At 52.9% G+C, this 19,032-nt stretch overlaps 1 protein-coding gene across 2 annotated transcripts; it reads right to left on the minus strand.

Moving 5' to 3' along the window:
* Nucleotides 1-2,694: 2,694 nt before the first annotated feature.
* Nucleotides 2,695-18,778, minus strand: RCN3 (reticulocalbin 3). Of its 2 annotated transcripts, none has more exons than XM_075537447.1 (7): nt 18,630-18,778; nt 17,974-18,224; nt 16,689-16,891; nt 11,108-11,280; nt 9,994-10,054; nt 3,849-4,048; nt 2,695-3,281 (listed from the first exon to the last, which is right to left on the minus strand). In XM_075537447.1, the coding sequence occupies exons 2-7, from the start codon at nt 18,213-18,215 to the stop codon at nt 3,174-3,176; spliced, it is 987 nt and encodes a 328-aa protein (XP_075393562.1). In that variant the 5' UTR covers nt 18,216-18,224; nt 18,630-18,778; the 3' UTR covers nt 2,695-3,173. The 2 variants fall into 2 exon arrangements, with proteins under 2 accessions (XP_075393562.1, XP_075393563.1); XM_075537448.1 differs by having other exon boundaries at nt 18,616-18,709.
* Between the last annotated feature and the right edge of the window lie 254 nt (nt 18,779-19,032).

Genomic DNA, 19,032 nt, shown 5'->3' on the forward strand with positions numbered 1-19,032 from the left:
TTAGGAATATAGCCGCCTGAAGGAAGTGAATCCACCCTTGAAGAGAAGGGACTCGATGGCGGTCCACTTGGAAATGGCTAACCCCAGCCCATTTCAGCTCACTAACGCATGGCCTGCCCAAAGGACAAACAGATCTGTCTTGGAAGGAAAGGTTGGCAAGACTTTGCCTCAGGTACTCTGGTCAATGTCATAGGGAGAGACTTGTTCCCGGCAAAGAACATCATGCTTGGCAAAGCAGCAGGGCAGGATGCCCTCGGCAAGATGGATCGGCACAGTGGCTGAAATGATTGTGAGGACCGTGCACGGCAGGTGGTCCTTTGTTCTGCTGTACGTGTAAAGTGGCGGAGATAGTTGACGTTTATTGTGCCAACCTGGCTGATAAAACACATGTGGGGTTAATTGAAGGGCGGAGGGATAAATGGCTCGGTGAGCCTCGCCTTTCAAGTTCTCGAGTCTCTTGCTCTCTGATGATCAGAGCCTGCTTCAGCTGGCAAGGCTGACTTCCTGCAAGGCATCCCAGAGGAGAAGCCACATGGACCTACACCGATGTAGCCCTGGGTGTTGGAACAGCCGTGTGGAGACCCCTACCAGCGCTGAGATGTTTACACGCTCACTGATTCGGCTTTACTCCTGCAGTCAGCATCATTGCGTGTTTTTTGTGAGAAGGAGGAGGACTTTGCGGATTGGGGTCTGACATATGAGTTAATGGGTTAATATTGGACTTGTGGGCTTGGGCAGCACTGCGTTGGAGGTTTTTTTGATGTGCACTTACCCTTTATATAAAACTCTCTCTTATACATTAGTTTCTGTGGATTTGTTTCTCTAAAGTACCCAGACTGACACAGTGGCCAAGAATCGGAACCAATTTGATGGCACCTAATAATGACAATGACTGGGATATTGATCTTTGTCTTCCGTGTAATTAAAACCTTTTAAATCCTTTTTAAAAATTATATTCATTCTATCAACATATCGTACACAATCCGTTGTTCAATCCCATCCAGTGGAGTTATACAATCATCAGTGCTATCAGTTCCCTATTTCCCCCTCTCCCCTCTCTTCTTCCTGTATCCTCAGGGAACCGTTACTCCCGTTACTGTTTCTGAAGGGTTATCTACCTTGACTTTCATGTATTGAACAATCCTGAATATACAAATGAACCTATGCAAATCAAACACGATGAATGAAGTTAAACAAGTTACAGCCTTAACAGGAAGGGGAGGAAATATTCAAGAGCTAGCAGATAATTATGTGGTTCATCAGTGCCAGGCCTCACCCTGGACTTACCATCCTTTCTGTGTGGCCCTTCTGAGGCGGACTGTCCAATTACCTTGCAGGTAAGTTTTGACTTCTTCCCATTTTCCTAGATTTTTATGTTGCGCATTCAGCGTCTCCAATAATTAATGAACGTCTGCAGCTGTTTCTTCTTTTGGGGATCAAGCCTCACCCACAATCAAAGGCCCTTAAAGCTGTACTCCATCCACGTCGTTAAGGCCACTGGCTCTACTTTTCAAGAGGCAGGTCTTCCCCAGCCACGCCGTGAGCTCCCTGCAACCAGAGGGGCTTGTGTTCTGGCGTGGCATCAGACCACATTCCACTGCTGCTCAATAGAGCTTCTCATGTTTTCAGGGGAGATAGACAGGTAGGTCCTTCTTCCTAGTCTGTCTGAGTCTGGAAGCTCCGGTGACCTTGCCGGTGTCTGAAATGCCAGGGGCAGGGTTTCCAACATCAGGGCCACACACAAGTCACCCAGTTCCACACATGGAACATTCTTGTAACAGATGCTACCGCTGGAGTCGAATCATGACAGAAACGCCAGACAAAGGTCACTGTCTGACTCAAATACATCCCTGAAGTGTGAAGGTCATGAAAACAAGGAAAGGCTGGGCCCTGTCCCAGGAGGAGCTGATTCTGTGTGTGTCTCCCAGGGGGAGTCTCCACACATCATCTGTTCTCTCTCTGGGTCTGTGTCTCCCCTCTCTCTAGGGCTAGCTCCCTCTCTCTTTGGATCTCTGTGCCTCCCTTTCTGTCTCTGTACCCTTTTCTCTGTGTCTCTGCCCCCCTCTCTTTCAATATCTGTCTGCCTCTCTCTGATCTGTCCGCCCCTCTGGCTGGTCTCTGTCCCCCCCCCCCTCTCTTTGTTCTCTGGTCTCCAATCTGACTCTCTGTCCCTCTCTATCTCTGAGTTTTGGTTTCTGTTTGTCTCTTCCCCCAAGCTTTCTCTCTGGGTCTTTTGCCCCTCTTGAGTGTCTGTCCCCCTCTATGATCTGCCTGTTCCCTATGGCCTCGCCTCCTGCCCCTCCTGCACTCACCATTTTCTTTGACTTGGGTGTGCCCCCCTCCCCATGCCCACCCTGCACCTGCTGTCCCTCTGACTGGACCGAATTTCCCAGACCTCCCAGCCAACCGGTTCCATACAGCTTTCCCAGAAACATCGTGATCCACACCTCACTCACCATCACATCTGGGCCAGCATTGCACCTTACGCTGGGAGACAGTGTTCTGGGACTTCCGAGCTGGACCACCCATAACACCTGGAGCTTTAGTTTGGCATGTTCACCACTGCATGTCAGTATCTCTCCTCTCCAGGACACCCTGGAACCCTGCTAATACCCAGTCACCACCCCTCCCTCCTCTTCAGAGTCCGCTGTACCCCAAGGTTCCCTATCCCTGCTCAGAGAGACAGACATAGACTCAGTCCAGCCCTGCATTTTATTGCCTCCTTTGGCCACCTGGGTATGGGGGCTAACCTAGAGGACAGAGGGCAGGGGTGGGGTGGGGTGGGGTGGTTTTGTGCTGGACTGGACATGGTCCAGGCTAGCTCCTAGTTCTCTGTCTGGGGGGCCTGGGTCTCAGATCTGGGCTGGAAGGGTGGGAGGTTATGCGCTTGGAGGCTGACTTTGGGGCCTGAGGGTCCTGGGTCCGTGCTGAGAGACCCCGCCAGAGAGAAATGGCTGGAGGCCGTCATGGGCGGTGGGAGGCCCTGGTGGGAAGGGAGAAGGACTTCACAGGGATGGTGAACCCCACCGGGGCCTCTGGGGCAGTGCCTATGTCCTACAGGACAGAGCGGCATGGCCATATCAGTGGGGCGTGGCCTAAGCGGTGGGCGTGACTACAGCAGAGAGGCGTGGCCCTGGCTGTAGAGCCACGAGTCTATAGTGGACATGTGGTCCTCAAAGCTCGTCGTGGTGCCGAGTGAGGTCCTCGCCGTAGTTGGTGGCCTGGCTGCCCACGAACATGTTCCAATTTCCCAGGATCTCAGCCTTGCTCAGACGGCCATCCTGCGGGAGGGTTGCCCAACAGTGGGTGAGCGTGGTTTGATGGTGGGGATCCCCTGAATCTAATCCCCCCAGGTCTCTGCCTCTCTCTCTGGGGCTTTGCACCTCTCTCTCTGGGTCTCTGTCCCCTGCCCCCTCTGGGTCTCAGTTCCTCTATGTGTCTCTGTCCCCCTCTCTTTGGGTCTCTGTCCCCCTCTCTGGATTTCTGTCCCCCTCTCTCTCTGGGTCTCTGTCCCCCCCTCTCTGTGGGCCTCTGTCCCCTTCTTTTTCACTGATGTGTCCCCCCTCCCCCTGTCTTGTCCCCCTCTATCTGGGTCTCTGCCTCCCTCTCTCTGGGTCTCTTTCCCCCCTCTCTCTTGGGGTCTCTGTCCCCTTCCCTCTCACTGGTTTGTTCCTCCCTCCCCCCTCTCTGTCCCCCTCTCTCTGGGTCTGTCCCTCTCTCTCTCTGGGTCTGTCTCCCTCTCTCTGGGTCACTCCCCCCCCCTGCATCGGGGTCCTCTCTCCTGGCCCCACCAAACACGCCCTGACCTGGTCTATTTCTCGCCACGCCCCCCGCGGCGGTGCGCCCACCTTGTCAGCATCGCTCTCGTGCAGCAGGTGGTAGGCCTCCACCTGCGGCTGGTCCTGGGATGGCGGCAGCACCCAGTGGCCCACCTCGCTGGCGTCCAGCCGCCCGTCCTTGTTCAGGTCCCGGAAGTCACGGAACTGCTCGCGCTCCGTCTGCACCCAGGCCGGTTCTCCCTCTCCGGGCTCCTCCGAGTACAGGTCCGCTGTGGGTGGGGCAGGGGGTGGCAGGGTGTGTGTGGGGTGCGGGGACACCCCGGGGCGGCTCAGGGTACCCACCACTTCTCACCAGTGTCAGGGTTCACTGGGATTAACAGCAAGGCCACGTGGGGGCTGTGGATTTGCTGACCGCGGAGAGCAGGCGCGGCGCTCTAGCAGCGCAACACGAGGGAAGATGTTCCCCGCACCGAGGAGCCCTGATGGCGCAGTGGTTAAGCACTCAGCCTTGTACCCCAATATGGGCAGCTGGCACCCACCAGCTGCGCTGCGGAAGATGTGGGCTTTGCTCCCAAACGGGGGGTTACAGGTATGGTTATTGTTGTGAGAAACTAGGGAGCTGGTTCTGCACTCCGGTGCTCACTCACAATCATGTGTGTGTGTGTGTGTTACATCATCTGCTGTCAACTTGAGATTATTAAGAGTGAAGGGTTTGAGAATGATGATGACAACGAATGTACAAATGCGCTTGACACAATGGATGGTAATAAGGGTTGTATGAGCCCCCAATAAAAGGATTTTTTTTTAAAAGGGTTAAGGGGTGGTGCCTAGCCTGTTAATCAGGTCGCAGCTTGATGACCTCTTTGGGAGGCATGACAGAGATCAATAGCTCACTGGAGGCCTGTTACACTCACTCTCTGCAAGAGATTCCTGTTGACGAGCCTCATGGAGCTACGCTAGAGCCTTGGAGCTGGAGGAGCCACGTGGAGCTACTTCCACTGCCACTGGATCCACAAGACTTCCCACTCACTGGCCTGTGATCTTCCTGGGTCCAGTGTCATTGCATGTGTTGCATGAGTCTGGAGAGGAATTTACAGACTGATATTGGACCTATGGGCTCATATCAGACTTATGGACTTGATCTGGACTGGGCTGGGATGTTTTCTTTATGTACAATACTCTTTGATATAAAGCTCATTCTTGTACACACGAGTGTCTCTGGATTTGTTTCTCTAGTCCACCCAGACTCAAAACCACCAGCCGCTCCAAGGGAGAAAGCCGGGGCTTTCTACTCCCATAAAGAGTTGTGGTCTTGGAAACCCACAGGAGCAGTCCTGCCCTGTCCTGTCGGGTGGCCGTGAGTTGATGTTGACTGGAGGGTGGGAGTCTGTGTTGTTTGTCTTTCTGGCTCCCCTTGACCAAGCAGGATGTCCTTCTCCAGGGACTGGTCTCTCTGCTTAACAGGTCCAGAGTCCATGAGATGAAGTCTCCCATCCTTGCCTCCAAGGCTATACCTCTCCCAAGACTGATTTGTTCATTCTTCTGGAAGTCCATTTGCCAACTTCATCACTGACTTAGGAAACCCTGGGGGAAAGTTCTGCTCCCTTCTACAGGGCTGCTATGCATCGGATTCACCTAGAGGGCAGTGGATTGAGTTTAAAACCGCACCATCTAATCCCCAGAGCCTCCTTTAAGATCATGGGATTAAAAAAAAAAGATCATGGGCTCCATTGCTGGTGTACTGCTGTTGATTCCGGTGGTCAATCACAGTGGGCCACAGTGAGCTTCTGGATCACCCCTCAGCCCCACCACATTTTTTGTTTGGCTTGGGAGTTTTAGTTAGAATTTAGCATCGATCAGCAGCTAGAGATGAGGGTACATTTTATGGAAATGATTTCAGGAAAGGTGACTTCATTGGGCTCTCAAAACTCATGGCCATCGAGTGAAAGTAGACACATAGTGACCCTGTAGGACAGGGTAGAACTGCCACCTATGAATTTCCGAGGCTGTAACTGTTTACGGGAGTAGACAACCCTGTCTTTCTCCCAAGGAGCGGACTGGTGGTTTCGAACTGCTGACCTTGTGGTTTGAAGCCCAACACATAACCACTAGGCCACCAGGGCTCAGGGAAGAATCAGTAGAGAGCAGGGTTACGAAGCATTCAGGACGTTATCACTATGGTACGCTTCGTTCTTGTTTCCGTAGTAGCCAAGATGGAGACAAAGGGACAGGATGTATGACTGCAGGCCGGTGAGCAGGAGTGTGTGAGAACGAGTAACCAGATTAAGACGTGTTCCTTGGAGTCCCTGGGAGAAGCCGGACACATTATGCCAGCCTCCTGGCACCGCCCAAAGCATCATGGCCACCAGAGCTGAAGGCAGCAGAAAGAGATGGGATGTTTCTGAACCAAGACCAAATACGCCGCATGGGTCGATTCCAACGCACCCTGACTCTATAGGACAGAGTGTGGGATGTAAATAGGCTTTGCCCCAGCTTTGCCTCCCCCAGATAGATGCCAGCACATGGTGGGAGGTCAGGTGTTTGGAGATTTTTCTCCCTGAAGGCATTCAGCCTTATTGATGGGAAACTGATTGGTTCCCTGGAGAGCTTAGAGCAGGTCAAACCTGCTTGGTGACATCCAAGGTTAGGCTGCCCTCCTGAACCTAGGATCCGCCCATCTTGTCACATGTGTGTCCCTAATCTCTCCTCTCCCTACTGCTTTACACCCCTAGATCACCCCCCTCCCATTACTGTATTACCTTTAGTACAAGCCCTTCCTGTGACGTATGGCTTTACCTGTAATCAGGGGGCTTGCACGTCCCCAAAAGATATCTATGCCTTGGTTAGAAATAAATCTCTCTCTTTATTTTCCTCTGCCCGTGCTGTGCATGGGCCTGGCTGCTGAGATCATGGCTGTCCAGGAGGTGAGCATGCTACCATAAAACGTGTCTGACTCCTTTATTTTACCTTCTCTTTTCTCTCTCATTCTCTATGACTGTACTATCATCTTTATATATCATAACCATGCAATTGCGCCTTCCAGACCCGTGATAGTGTGCGGGGCTGGTCCCCCCCCAAAAAAAAACAGTTTAGAACTCCCACGCTAGGATTTTCTGAGGCTGTACACCTCTAAGGGAGCAGAGAGCCTCATCTTGCTCCTGCAGCACAGCTGGTGGGTGCTGCTGACCTGTGGTTAGCAATCCAAGGTTCTAAATCATAAGTCCTGAGGCTTAGACAAGCCGAAAACACAAACCGAAGTCACTTCCCTGGACTCGATGCTGACTCATCGCCTCCCTATAGGACAGGGACTGGGACTCTCTCTGGGAGTAGAAAGCCTCATCTTTCTCCTGAGGGCTGGCTAGTGGTTTTGAACTGCTGGCCTTGTGGTCAGCAGCCCGATGAGTAACCACCACACCAACAGGGCTCTTGCTAGGACCCAGCAATTCCACTCTGAGGTATGTAACCAGAAGGCTGGTAGGTAAGAACTCACTCATACTCTTGCATACCATGGTGCAGGGCAGCCCTCCGCCCCACAAACAGCAGATGCAACCCATATGGTGTCCGTCCACAGAGGGATGGACCAACAGCAATGGGCCCCCATGCGTCCTTCCTATGGTAGTTCCATAATCTTGTTAATTTGAGCCTTAAGAATGAAGGGGTGGAGTTTAACCTGTCAATCAGGTGGCGGCATGATGACCTCATTTGGAGGTGCTAAGGAGATCAATAGCTCGCTGGAGGAGGGGGACACACACACTCCCTGGGAGACATCCCTGTCGAAAAGACACATGGAGCTACGCTAGAGCCCAGGAGCTGAAGGAGTCACGTGGAGCCCCCTGCCAGTGCTGAGATGCTTCCACCATCACTGGATCCACAAAAATTTCCACCCCCCGGCCTGTGATCTTCCTGCATTCGACATCATTGCATGTGTTTTGTGAGTCTGAAGAGGAATTCCTAGATGGGTCTCAGACATATAAGCTAATATTAGACTTATGGACTTGATCTGGACTGGGCTGGGATGTTTTCTCAACAGCCATTTGCTCTTGTATATACAACTCCTTCTTACACACATCTGAGTGTCTATGAATTTGTTTTTCTTGTCCACCCAGACTAACTCACTTCCTGATACCCCATTGTACCTCTTCTTCTCCATCGTGCCTCAGAAGGTAAGTACAAAAGTACTGCTACAAAATTATAGACGCCTGTCAAAAACCAAACAGCTCCCTGCCATTGCGTCAAGCCCAACTCCCGGCAATGCTGTAAGCCAAGGGTACATAACGGCTTGAAGGTAAACAAGCGGCCATCTAGCGCAGAAGCAACAAAGCCCACATGGAAGAACACACCAGCCTGAGTGAGCGAGTGATCCCAAAGGGATCAGTTATCAGGCATCAAAGAACAAAAAATCATCATATCATTGGCTGCACACCTCCATGATAGGATCGCTGAAGACAAATGGGTGCATAAGCAAATGTGGCGAAGAAAGCTGATGGTGCCCGGCTATCAAAAGCGATAGTGTCTGGGGTCTTAAAGGCTTGAAGATAAACAAGCGGCCATCTAGCGCAGAAGCAACAAAGCCCACATGGAAGAAGCGCACCAGCACGGGTGACCACGAGGTGTCAAAGGGCTCAGGTATCAGGCATCATCAGAACATAAAATCATATCATTGTGAACGAGGGGGAGTGCGGAGTGGAGACCCAAAGCCTATCTGTAGGCAATTGGACATCCCCTTACAGAAGGGTTGCGGGGAGGAAACGAGCCAGTCAGGGTGCAGTGTAGCAACGATGAAACATACAATTCTAGTTTCTAAATGCTTCCCCCTCCCCCTCGCACTATCATGATCCAATGGAGGATGGCCATTTCAGATGAAAATGGAGGATTACTACATTGAGACATAACGGCCAAACCACTGGCCCTGCCAGGTTGACGGGCAACCTTAACCATCGCAACCAGCATCCGCCTCCCCTGGCACGGCAGCGTTTGCAGATGCCAAATGTGTGCCATTCGTGCACCAAGTAGTCGGTTCTTCACCACTGTCATAAATGGGGCTCATCATGTAACGAGAGAGGTGATAGGTCAGGAGTAAGTGTGTTACAATCAGCTGCCATGATGTAATGCAGTGTAATGAAGTAGTCGTGTGCTGACCTCCCATCACACGTACGGTAATCATGCTCCGTGGCAGCAATATAGCCACCTTCTCTACAACAGCTATGTATGAACAGCATCCTTAAATGCTCCCCCCGCCCACTATCATGTTCCCCATTCTGCCTTACAAATCTGGCTAGACCAGAGGATGCACACTGGTACAGATAGGAACTGGAAACACAGGGAATCAGGATGGATGATCCCTTCAGGACCAGTGGTGAGAGTGGTGATACAGGGAGGGTGGAGGGAAGGTGGGGTGGAAAGGTGGAACCAATTACAAGGATCTACATATAACCTCCTCCCCCTGAAGGGAGGATAACAGAAAACTGGGTGGAAGGGAGATGTTGGACAGTGTAAGATATGACAAAATAATAATAATTTATAAATATCAAGGGTTCACGAGGGAGGGGGAGCGGGGAGGGAGGAGAAAAAAAAATGAGGAGCTGATACCAAGGGTTCAAGTAGAAAGTAAATGTTTTGAGAATGATGAAGGCAACAAATGTACCAATGTGCGGGGAGGGAGGGGGGAAAAAAAAGAGGACCTGATGCAAAGGGCTTAAGTGGAGAGCAAATGCTTTGAGAATGATTGAGGCAGGGAATGTGCGGATGTGCTTTATACAATTGATGTATGTATATGTACGGATTGTGATAAGAGTTGTATGAGCCCCTAATAAAATGTTTTTTAAAAATGTACCAATGTGCTTGACACAATGGATGGATGGATGAATTATGATAAGAGTTATACGAGCCCCCCCAAAAACGATTTAAAAAATTTAAAAAGAACAGAATACACACACACACACACACACACACACACACACACACACACACTGGTCACATGAGGATCATCTACAAGCCAATGAGCATCCACATCACTGGCAGACACCACACCAGGAGGGCGGCCCTCTGAACCACAACCACAAAAGGCTGTCGCCTAATGAACCGGGACAATTCCCTGCTGTTCTTGGAAGCCACCCCACCCGCAGTGGCTGCGTGACAGCAGCAATGTGCGATTGTGCGAGACCCTCCCGGGGGTCGTCCCCCGGCTAGCGCCAGGGCGCCAGGTCCCACTCACCAATGTACTCCTCCACTTGGACGTAGCCGTCTTTGTTCTTGTCCAGGTCTTCCAGCGTCTCCTGGGGAGAAAGAGGCCTTGGGACTGGGGCTGGGCTGTGGGGAGGCTCTCCCCTAGTTCTGGGGTGGCCGTGGGGCAGGGGGGGAAGCGTTGGAGCAGGTCTGCCCAGAGGAGGGGTTTGAAAAACTTGAGGGCTGCTGGCTACAGCCCAGATGACCGATGGCGTTTGAAGATAAGGACAGCCCACTCCAGAGGTGGATTGGGGAAAACCCTGCCCCCACCGGGCGCTGCTGAGGGAGCCTGGTGGCGGAATGGTTAAGTGCTCGGCCCAAGGTTGGAAGCCCCCAGAAACTCCAGGGCTCTCTGGAGAGCTCCCTGGGGGCAGTTCTGCGGTGGTCCTACAGGGTGGCTGTGGGTGAAAAGCAACTCGAGGGCAGCCAGGTTGGTTTTGTTTGCTTGTTTTTGGCATTTCTGGGGCAGGTGGGGGAGGGGTTGGCGCTGTCGGGTAATCATTTGGCTTGCTAAGCACAAAGGCAGCAGTTCAAACCCAGCAGCTACTTGGCGGGAGAAAGAAGAGGCTGTCTGCTCTCATAAAGATTGACAGGCTGGGAAAACCCTATATAGAGTCACTATGAGTCGGGATAAGGAGTCCTGATGGCATTATACCATGGTCCGCTAACCCTGAGGTCAACAGTTCGAAGCCACCACGCTGCTCTATGGGACAAAGACGAGGCTTCCTGGGCTCGGGAAGAGTTGGCGTCTGGGAAGCCCATCATAGGGGCAGTTCTACCCTGCCCTGTAGAGTCACTGAGTCAGAATCAACCCGGTGGAAATGAATTTGAGTTTGGTTTCCATGTGTTGGAATGGCAGTGGGTGTTTTGAGGCCTGCGGGTAGGCTGGGGGTGGGGTGGGGGTTCCTCTGGGCGGATGGATCCCCAAAAAGAGCACAGGGCAGGAGACAGGAGGTTGGACCAAGGCAAATCAGTGGGCATTGGAGACCCCGCCCTGCACTGATTCTCCCTTTGGGGCCTGGCTCCCCAGCATGGCAGGTGGTTAGATCCCCCTGAGTGAACGCCCGGCGGCGGGCTGAACAGGGAGGGGCGCCCCCACTCACGGTGATCACGGTTTCCCGCATGTGTTCGAACTCCTCCGGGTGCAGGAAGGCCGTCAGCTCCTCCCGCGTGGCCATCAAATCCCCGTCCTGGTCGGCCGCCCGGAAACGCCGCTCGTCTCGAGCCAGCATCTTCTTGTAGGTCTCTGCATCCTCCACATCGTGGAACTCTTCACCTGGGGGAAGAGGGGCCTCGGTGACACGTGCTTTCAAGAAGGTGACAGTGGGGAGGCCGAGAAGAGACCAGGATGCTACCCATAGGGAGCGCATCGCGACACACGGAGCAAAGCATTAAGCAGTGCAGGAGTTTTGTCCTGCTCAGATCCACAGTCAGTGTTAGATTAAGTGGGTGACTCTGCTACTCCAGACCTCGTTAGCATCTTGAAAAATATGTTCAGCAGCTATTCAGGGCTCAAGTAAAAGGCAAATGTTTTGAGAATGATGATGGCAACAGATGTGCAAATGTGCTTGACACTATGGATGGATGGATGGATTGTGATAAGAATTTATGAGCCCCCAATAAAGATTAAAAAAAAAAAAGATGTCAACTTGGAGGACTAAGGTGTGTCTGCCTCAAGCCAGAGAATTTTCAATCACCTCATCTGCATTTGAAAATTAGACATTGAAAAGAAAAAAAAAACTTAGACATGGACTCAGAAAGACCAAAGAAGCACCGAAGCACGTGGACAGTGGTGTTGAGAGTCCGTGGACCGCCAAAAGGCACAAGGAAATGGGCCTTGGAAGAAGCACGAACCAGGATGCTCCTTGGAGGCAGGGATGGCAAGACTTCCTCTCACGTATTTGGACATGTTGTCAGGAGAGGCCAGTCCTTAGAGAACATCTTCCTTGCTCAAGTAGCGGAGCAGCGAAGAAGAGGAAGGCCCACAACGAGACGGATGGACAACCACGGCCTCAAGCGTAGGGACAATTGGGAGAATGAACGACATAGGACCAGGCAGTGTTTCCTTCTGTTGTGCACGGGGTCGCCATGGGTTGGAACCGACTCCACGGTACCGAACAACAAGGGGCCCTGGTGGCCTAGTGGTGATACACTGAGTTGCTAACCACAAGGTCAGCAGTTCAAACCCACCAGGCGCTCTGTGGAAAAAAGAGCAGGATGTCTGTTGCCATAAAGATTTGCCGTCTCCCCAAAGCCCATCTGTAGGCAACTGGACATCCCTTTACGGGAGGGTCTCAGGGAGGAGGCAGGTCAGGCAGGGTGCAGTGTACCAATGATGAAACATACAACTTTCCTCTAGTTCTGAAATGCTTCCTCCCCACCACTATCATGATCCCAATTCTACCTTACAAATCTGGCTAGACCAGAGGATGTACAGTGGTACAGATAGGAGCTGGAAACACAGGGAATCCAGGGCAGATGATCCCTTCAGGATCAGTGCTGAGAGTGGTGACACTGGGAGGATGGAGGGAAGGTGGGGTGGAAAGGGGGAACCGATTACAAGGACCTACATATAAACCCTTCCCTGGAGAATAGACAACTGAAAAGTGGGTGAAAGGAGACATTGGACAGTATAAGACATGACAAAATAATAATAATTTATAAATTATCAAAGGTTCATGAAGGAGGAGGGGTGGGGAGGGAGGGGGAAAATGAGGAGCTGATACCAAAGGCTCAAGTAGAAAGCAAATGTTTAGAGAATGATGAAGGCAACGAATGTACGAATATGCTTGACACAATGGATGGATGGATTGTGATAAGAGTTGTACGAGCCCCCCAATAAAATGATTTAAAAAAAAAAGATTTGCCGTCTCAGAAATCCATAGGGACAGTTCTACCCTGTCTTATAGGGTCACTATGAATTGGAACTGAGTTGAGAGCAGTGAGTTTGAGAGTGAGCACCAGACCAGAGAGCTGGAATCCTGGTAGCATGCAGGATTACACGCTGGGCTGCTAACTGAAAGGTCAGCAGTTCGAAACTGCTACCAGCCTCTCAGGAGAACAATGACGCTACCTACTCCTGTCAAAGAGTTAGCGTCTCGGAAACCCCCCGGGGGGCACGTCTACCTTGTCCGCTCAGGTGGCTGTGAATAAGCATCTGCTTCATGGCGGTGAGTTTGGTTTGGTTTTATGAGGCGGCTTGGTAGCAGTGGTTAACCGAAAGAGGGGCCGTTCAAGCCCAATTGCTCCCTGGGAAAAAGCGCTGGCGACCTGCTTCCAGCAAGGTGGCAGCCAGGGAAACATCACGAAGCAGTCCCACTCCGTTTAGGAGTCAGGATGGACCGGCAGGCAGCAGGTTTGGCACATGCCATCCTGACGGCGGGGAGTGTCATGGTTACACATTTGGCGGTGATCCCCAAAGTCGGTAGTTCAAAACCAGGTCAGTCTGCTCTGTGGGGGGTGGGAGGAGAGGGAGAAAGAGTAACAGTCTTGGAAACTCCCAGGGGGAGTACTACCCTGTCCGACCTATAGGACTGCTATCAGCTAGCCTTGATTCGATGGCAGTGAGTCTTGTTTTTGAGTACCCATTGTCCTGGTGACGCGGTGGATCCAGAGGTTGGTTGCTAATACAAAGTCAGTGGTTCAAACCCCACCCAGGACATCTTGGGAGAAAGATCAGGGGGTCCGCTTCCATCCAGACGACAGCCTTGGAAAGCTGGCTGGGGTTTGGGCTTGCACTCAGTTCTAGCCCATCCTCTAGACAGGGGTTCTCAACCTGTGGGTCTCGACCCACTTGGGGGTGAAACGATGCTTTCCACAGGGGTCACCTAAGACCATCGGAAAATACGTTTCCGATGGTCTTAGGAACAGAGACATCCCTCCTCTATCCTCTCCAAGCAGGCTCGCCCACATGCAGATAGGCTGATGTGGTGAGAAAGAAGCTATCTCAACCTTCGCAGTGAAGTTGGCTTTTGACGCATACTGTTGCAAAATGTAGCAATGCCGTTTACTGTTGTTATAGTAAGACTGTTGTTACCCATGCTACACCGTGCTTCAAGACAAAATTTCATTGATTTTCCATTAGAAATACATATTTCACAATATAGAATTACATAATGTTTTTGTGATGAACCACCATGCTTCATGATTATGTTCAATTTGTAACAATGAAAATACATCCTGCCTATCAGATAATTACGTTATGATTCATAACAGTAGCAAAATGACAGTTATAAAGTTGCAACGAACATAATTTTATGTTTGGGGGTCACCATAACATGAGGAACTGTATTAAAGGATCCTGGCATTAGGAAGGTTGAGAACCACTGCTCCAGGATCCCTGGCAGCTCGATGGCGGTGGGTTGGTTTCTTTCTTTTTGAGTTTAGATAGCCAGGCTTTCTTCCAAGGCACCTGTGGGTGGACTCAGACCTGCAATCTTTCCGTTAGCAGCAGAGCTGGTTCACTGTTTGCATTCCCAGACTGGTATGTGTATCCGCTAGCCGGTACTGCCAAAGCTCCAAACCCACTGCCATAAAGTGGGTCCCCATTCACAGAGACTCTACAGCACACGGGAGAACTGCCTGTGGGTTTCTGAGGCTGTAACTCTTTGACGGTAGTAGAATGCCTCGTCTTTCTCATACGGAGTGGCTGGTGGTTTTGAACTGCTGACCTTGCCGTTAACCTGTAACCTGCTACGTGTAACCTGCAACGTGTAACCTGCTACGCCATCAGGGCTCCAGCTAGTCCTGAGGGTTTGTTACATGCCAAGTGCTGTGCACGCACTGATCACTTGGTGAAAGGAAACTAGTCCCGGAGAGGAAATCATGGGTTCAATGTCAGTGACGATGGACTTGAAGTGACCCTGGTCCCTTGAGCCTTTCAAAGTCACAGTCCAACTCAGAGCAATTTTTACATTAAGGAACAGCCTGTGCAGAGGGCTGATGTTGGAAGAGCTTGGTGAGCTCAGGGAGAGCCTCAGAGACCCACTTGGCTGGGTAGAAAGTGAAGACTCTCCTGGGAGCACCAGGGAGCCATGGAAGGATTGTGAGCAGGGGGAGGGCAGGGTCAGTTCTGGGCACAGGAAAACTTGGACCAGAGCAAGAAACTAGAGGCTCTGTGGCTTGGGCAAGCATCTCAGAGGCAGGATGACAAAACCCGTGTGTAAGTGCCAGGACTGGGGTTGGAGGGCCAGAGAAAACCAAAACCCAGTGGGACAGAAAACAGAAAAGTGGGGTCAGTGTAAGACATGGGAAACATAATCATTTATAAGTTATCAAGGTTTCAGTGAGGGAGGGACGGAGGGAGGGGGAAGGAGCGGATACCAAGGACTTAAGTAGAAAGTAAATGGTTTGAAAAGGCTGATGGCAACCTATGCACAAATGTACTTGGTACAATGGATGGAAGGATGGATTGTGATAAGAACTGTCAGAGACCCCAATCAAACGATTTTAAAAAATAATAAAACACAGAATTAAAGAAAGAAAAGAGAAAACCAAAGCCCCAACCAAACTCACTGCCATCGAGTCGATTCTAACTCGGGGCGAACCTGCAGGAGAACTGTCTTCTGAGGAATAGCTGGCAGCTTCACATCGCTGACCTTGTGAATGACCACTCTGCCACCAGGGCACCCGGAGGGACAGAGAGGAGGAACCAAGAAGAGTAGGGAGCAGGGGAAAGGGCTGTAGAGGACTCACTCCCAGCTTGAGAAGCAGCAATCAGGCAGTCAAATGACACACTGCATGGAGCAAGCCTGCTGCTCATGCCCTTTTTCTTTCTTTTCAAAACATGTTAAATCCATTGGTTAAACTTGGACCCATTTATTTTTAATCATGAATATAATCTTGCATCACCTCAGAAAGGAAAAAAAAAAGCAAAAACATGGCACTACTGAGTGACTATGGCATTCTGTGGAGAATCTTAATGTTGGGTCACGGCGTTCAGAGCTGGCGGTCTCAGGTCCACATGCCCTCTTTGAAAGGACCTGACAAGGCTTCAGGAAAGGTGGGACGCATGAAGAGGTCCCTCTGAAGACTAAGGTGAGCCCCATCCAAGCCGGAGCATTGGCGATCGCCTCCCTCATCGGCACGGGAAGGCTGGGCAATGAATAATAAGGAAGAGTGGGAAAGAAGCCATGCATCGGGATGAAGGTACCAAGGGCAGCCCGAAGAAGAGACAAACCTGTCTTGGAAGTAGATGAGCCAGAATGCTCCTGGGGAGCATTAAGGGCAAGGCTTGGTCTCAGGTACTTTAGACACATTATCAAGAGAGGCCAGTCCCTGGAAAAGGACATCACGGTTGGAAGAGTGGACGGCTGATGAAAGAGAGGAGGCCTTCAATGGGTTGGACAGGATGATGAATTGGCTACAATGATGGGCTCAGACATAATCGTGATGGGGGTGGACCAGGAAGGCTTGGGTAGGGGAGTTAGACATGCGGTCACAATTTGAGTCTGATCCAACCCTAACACTAACTGCAGGATGGGAAGTCACACAGGGCAGAGGTCAGGATGAAGGGCATCTAAGTTAGGCATCCTGGGTCAAAGACCTGAAGCCTTCACTCGCAGGGTCCCAGGCTATGGCTCCTGCAAGGAGAGGCCATCCGTCATGGGTTGGAGGTTATCAGAAGTGGGTAGGACCTGGCTAAGCGTCAGAGGTCTAACGTGCATGGATTCTAGGGTCACCTACCAGGCGCATAGTGGCCGTAGGTGGCATTGCGTAGCTCCTCCCAGCCCACGCGGCCGTCGCGATCCGTGTCGTAGGTGTTCCAGGCCGCGCTCACCGAGTCCCTTATGTGTCGCTGCTGCGTGTGCGCAATCCACGCGCGGAGCTCGGCCAGAGACACCCAGCCGTCGCCATCCCCGGCCTTGTCCATGCGGTCCACGATCTTCCTGCGAGCCGGGGCGGGCACACGTCAGTCGCAAGCTCCACCCACCGTCACAGGCTCCGCCCCTCACTCAGAACCACACCTCCTAAACTGTAAGAGGATGCCCATCTGAGGACTATGCCCCTTCTACTAGGCTCCGCCCCAGCACAAGCCCACGCATCTAGTTGAGGCTATCAAATGCACAGGAGGGGGGGAGGAGTAAATCAATTCAAAGCCACACCCCCATTTAGGCGCCGCCCCTCGGCCCAGCAAGATTGTCTCCTAGGGGGATGCAACTGGACACGTGTCCCACGCCTGGCTCTAAACTCCAACTCTCTTGGCTAGCCACAGCCCCCACTGTCATTTGTAGGCTTAGCCACCCCCCCCCTGTCTCCTAAGCCCCGCCCCCCCAGCTCGCCCCTTCCCCCTAAGACCGTCGCTGCCCCTCGCTCAGGTCCCCTCTCCCTGCACCCCTGGAGGTCGCCTTCCCGTCCTCACCAGCCAGCTACATTGCACACAGCACGCGGGCGGGGTCCAGAGTTGTTTGAAGCAGGCGCTCAATAGACATTTGTGGGCTGAAGGAGCGGTGGCGGGACCCCCCAGACAGAGAGGAACATTTACATTGCCCCCTGCCCCCTGTGGCTCTGGAGCCTCACACAGGGGTGCATAGGCCCCCCTCTGGCTCCTGGGGGCGGGGGAACTCTCTCAACCCGGGGCTCAGTTTTCCCAGGGCCCAGGAAGTCCTGCTGTCTGTGTGTCACATCTCCTCGCGTTTCACCCTTGCCCCATGCCCAGGGATGGGGCAGCCCATTGACGGAGCAGGAATCTGGGGCTCGGAGAGGGGAGGTACTGAGGGCACCGCAGTAAGGAGTGGATGGGGCTAGGGAGGGTCAGGGGCGGCTGAGGGCCAGGAGCTGAAATCACATCTTCTTACTTTCTGACACTATGTTTTGCCTGCGTGGGGGACATCACTCATTACTGGAGTCTCACCCATAACCAAGGTCCACTCCCTTCTCTCGTTCCAGGGCCCCGGCCTCATCTCTGCCCCTCTCCGCCCGCCTCCCCAGTACACCCCACCCTCCACTCCTGCTCCCAGATCACTCCTACCCCAGCCGGGCCTGGCTCTCCTCTGGACTCAGCTGGTCGAATTCCTTGGCCACTTCCCGTCCCAAGAAAGCCTCATGGTCGTACTGAAAGTTCCCGTGGGCGTCATCGTGCGGGGCCTCGCTCAGGGGGGGCGCCTGGTGCACCCTGCCCTGACCATGAGGGCCTGCGTCCGGAGATGGCTTCCCCCGAGCCCCCCGCCCCAGCACCAGCAGGAGCAGCACCAGAAGTGATCGTTGCCACATCGTCAGTCCCTGCGGAGGGGCGGAGGCCGGCGAGCAAAGTCAGAGGAGAAAGGTTGAGAGGCTGGGGCGCCGGGGGGAGGTGGGGGGGGCGGTGGGGGGTATCGGGTAGGAGAGGACTAGGCCGGCTGAGAAGTTTTCGCCTCAAGAAGGTTTGGAGGAGGAAAAGAAAAGCGCGGGGGTTCAGAGGGAAAAACCATTCAGGGGATCCCATCTTCTGAGGGAGTTCACAGGGGTCCCAGACCCACAAGTTAGGGGGCGCCAGGGTAAGACGTGGCACAAGTCCCTCGCAAGGAGAGAGGGGTTATGGCAGCGAGGGCTCAGGCCATCTCCCGGGAGTCGTTCCCAACCTAAAGGGGGCACCCCATGCCGCCCTCCCTGGGGGCACCGTGCACCCCTTTACCCCGTTACTGGCACCTGGCTTCGCTCTCCACGTTGCAAGCACAGTTCTCCAAAAGATGCCCAGGCTGGCAGCGCTCCAGTCTGGCCCCGCCCCCGGCCGCACCGAGGCCCCGCCCTCTCCCCAATGAACTGGCGCGAGGGCCCCCCCAAGGGGCGGGGCCGATGAGCGCCGGGCGGGGTCCCGCAGGGGACCTCCGCCACGTCCACAAAGGAAAACGCAGCCCGAGACCCGGCCCCGCCCCTTCCCAGGGCGATTGACGCGGCTAATCTCAACTACAACTCCCGGCAGGCTTGGCGCGCTGAGCCCCCACACCTCCAGCGGTTCTGGCCGCGAGCGCTCATGGGAAATGTATTTTTATTTTTGCTCATGATGGGCTCAGACACGGGGGAACCAAAGGAGGCCAACTCTTTCCTCCAA

Source organism: Tenrec ecaudatus, chromosome 18, assembly GCF_050624435.1.
Source record: "Tenrec ecaudatus isolate mTenEca1 chromosome 18, mTenEca1.hap1, whole genome shotgun sequence".
NCBI classification, from domain to species: domain Eukaryota; kingdom Metazoa; phylum Chordata; class Mammalia; order Afrosoricida; family Tenrecidae; genus Tenrec; species Tenrec ecaudatus.

Coding starts and splice junctions, on each gene's coding strand:
- RCN3 (XM_075537447.1), bottom strand. CDS start 18,215: ATGTGGCAACGATCACTTCTGGTGCTGCTCCTGCTGGTGCTGGGGCGG. Junction 10,055..11,107: donor TGCGGGAAACCGTGATCACC/GTGAGTGGGGGC, acceptor CTTTCTCCCCAG/GAGACGCTGGAAGACCTGGA. Junction 3,282..3,848: donor ACGAGAGCGATGCTGACAAG/GTGGGCGCACCG, acceptor ACCCTCCCGCAG/GATGGCCGTCTGAGCAAGGC.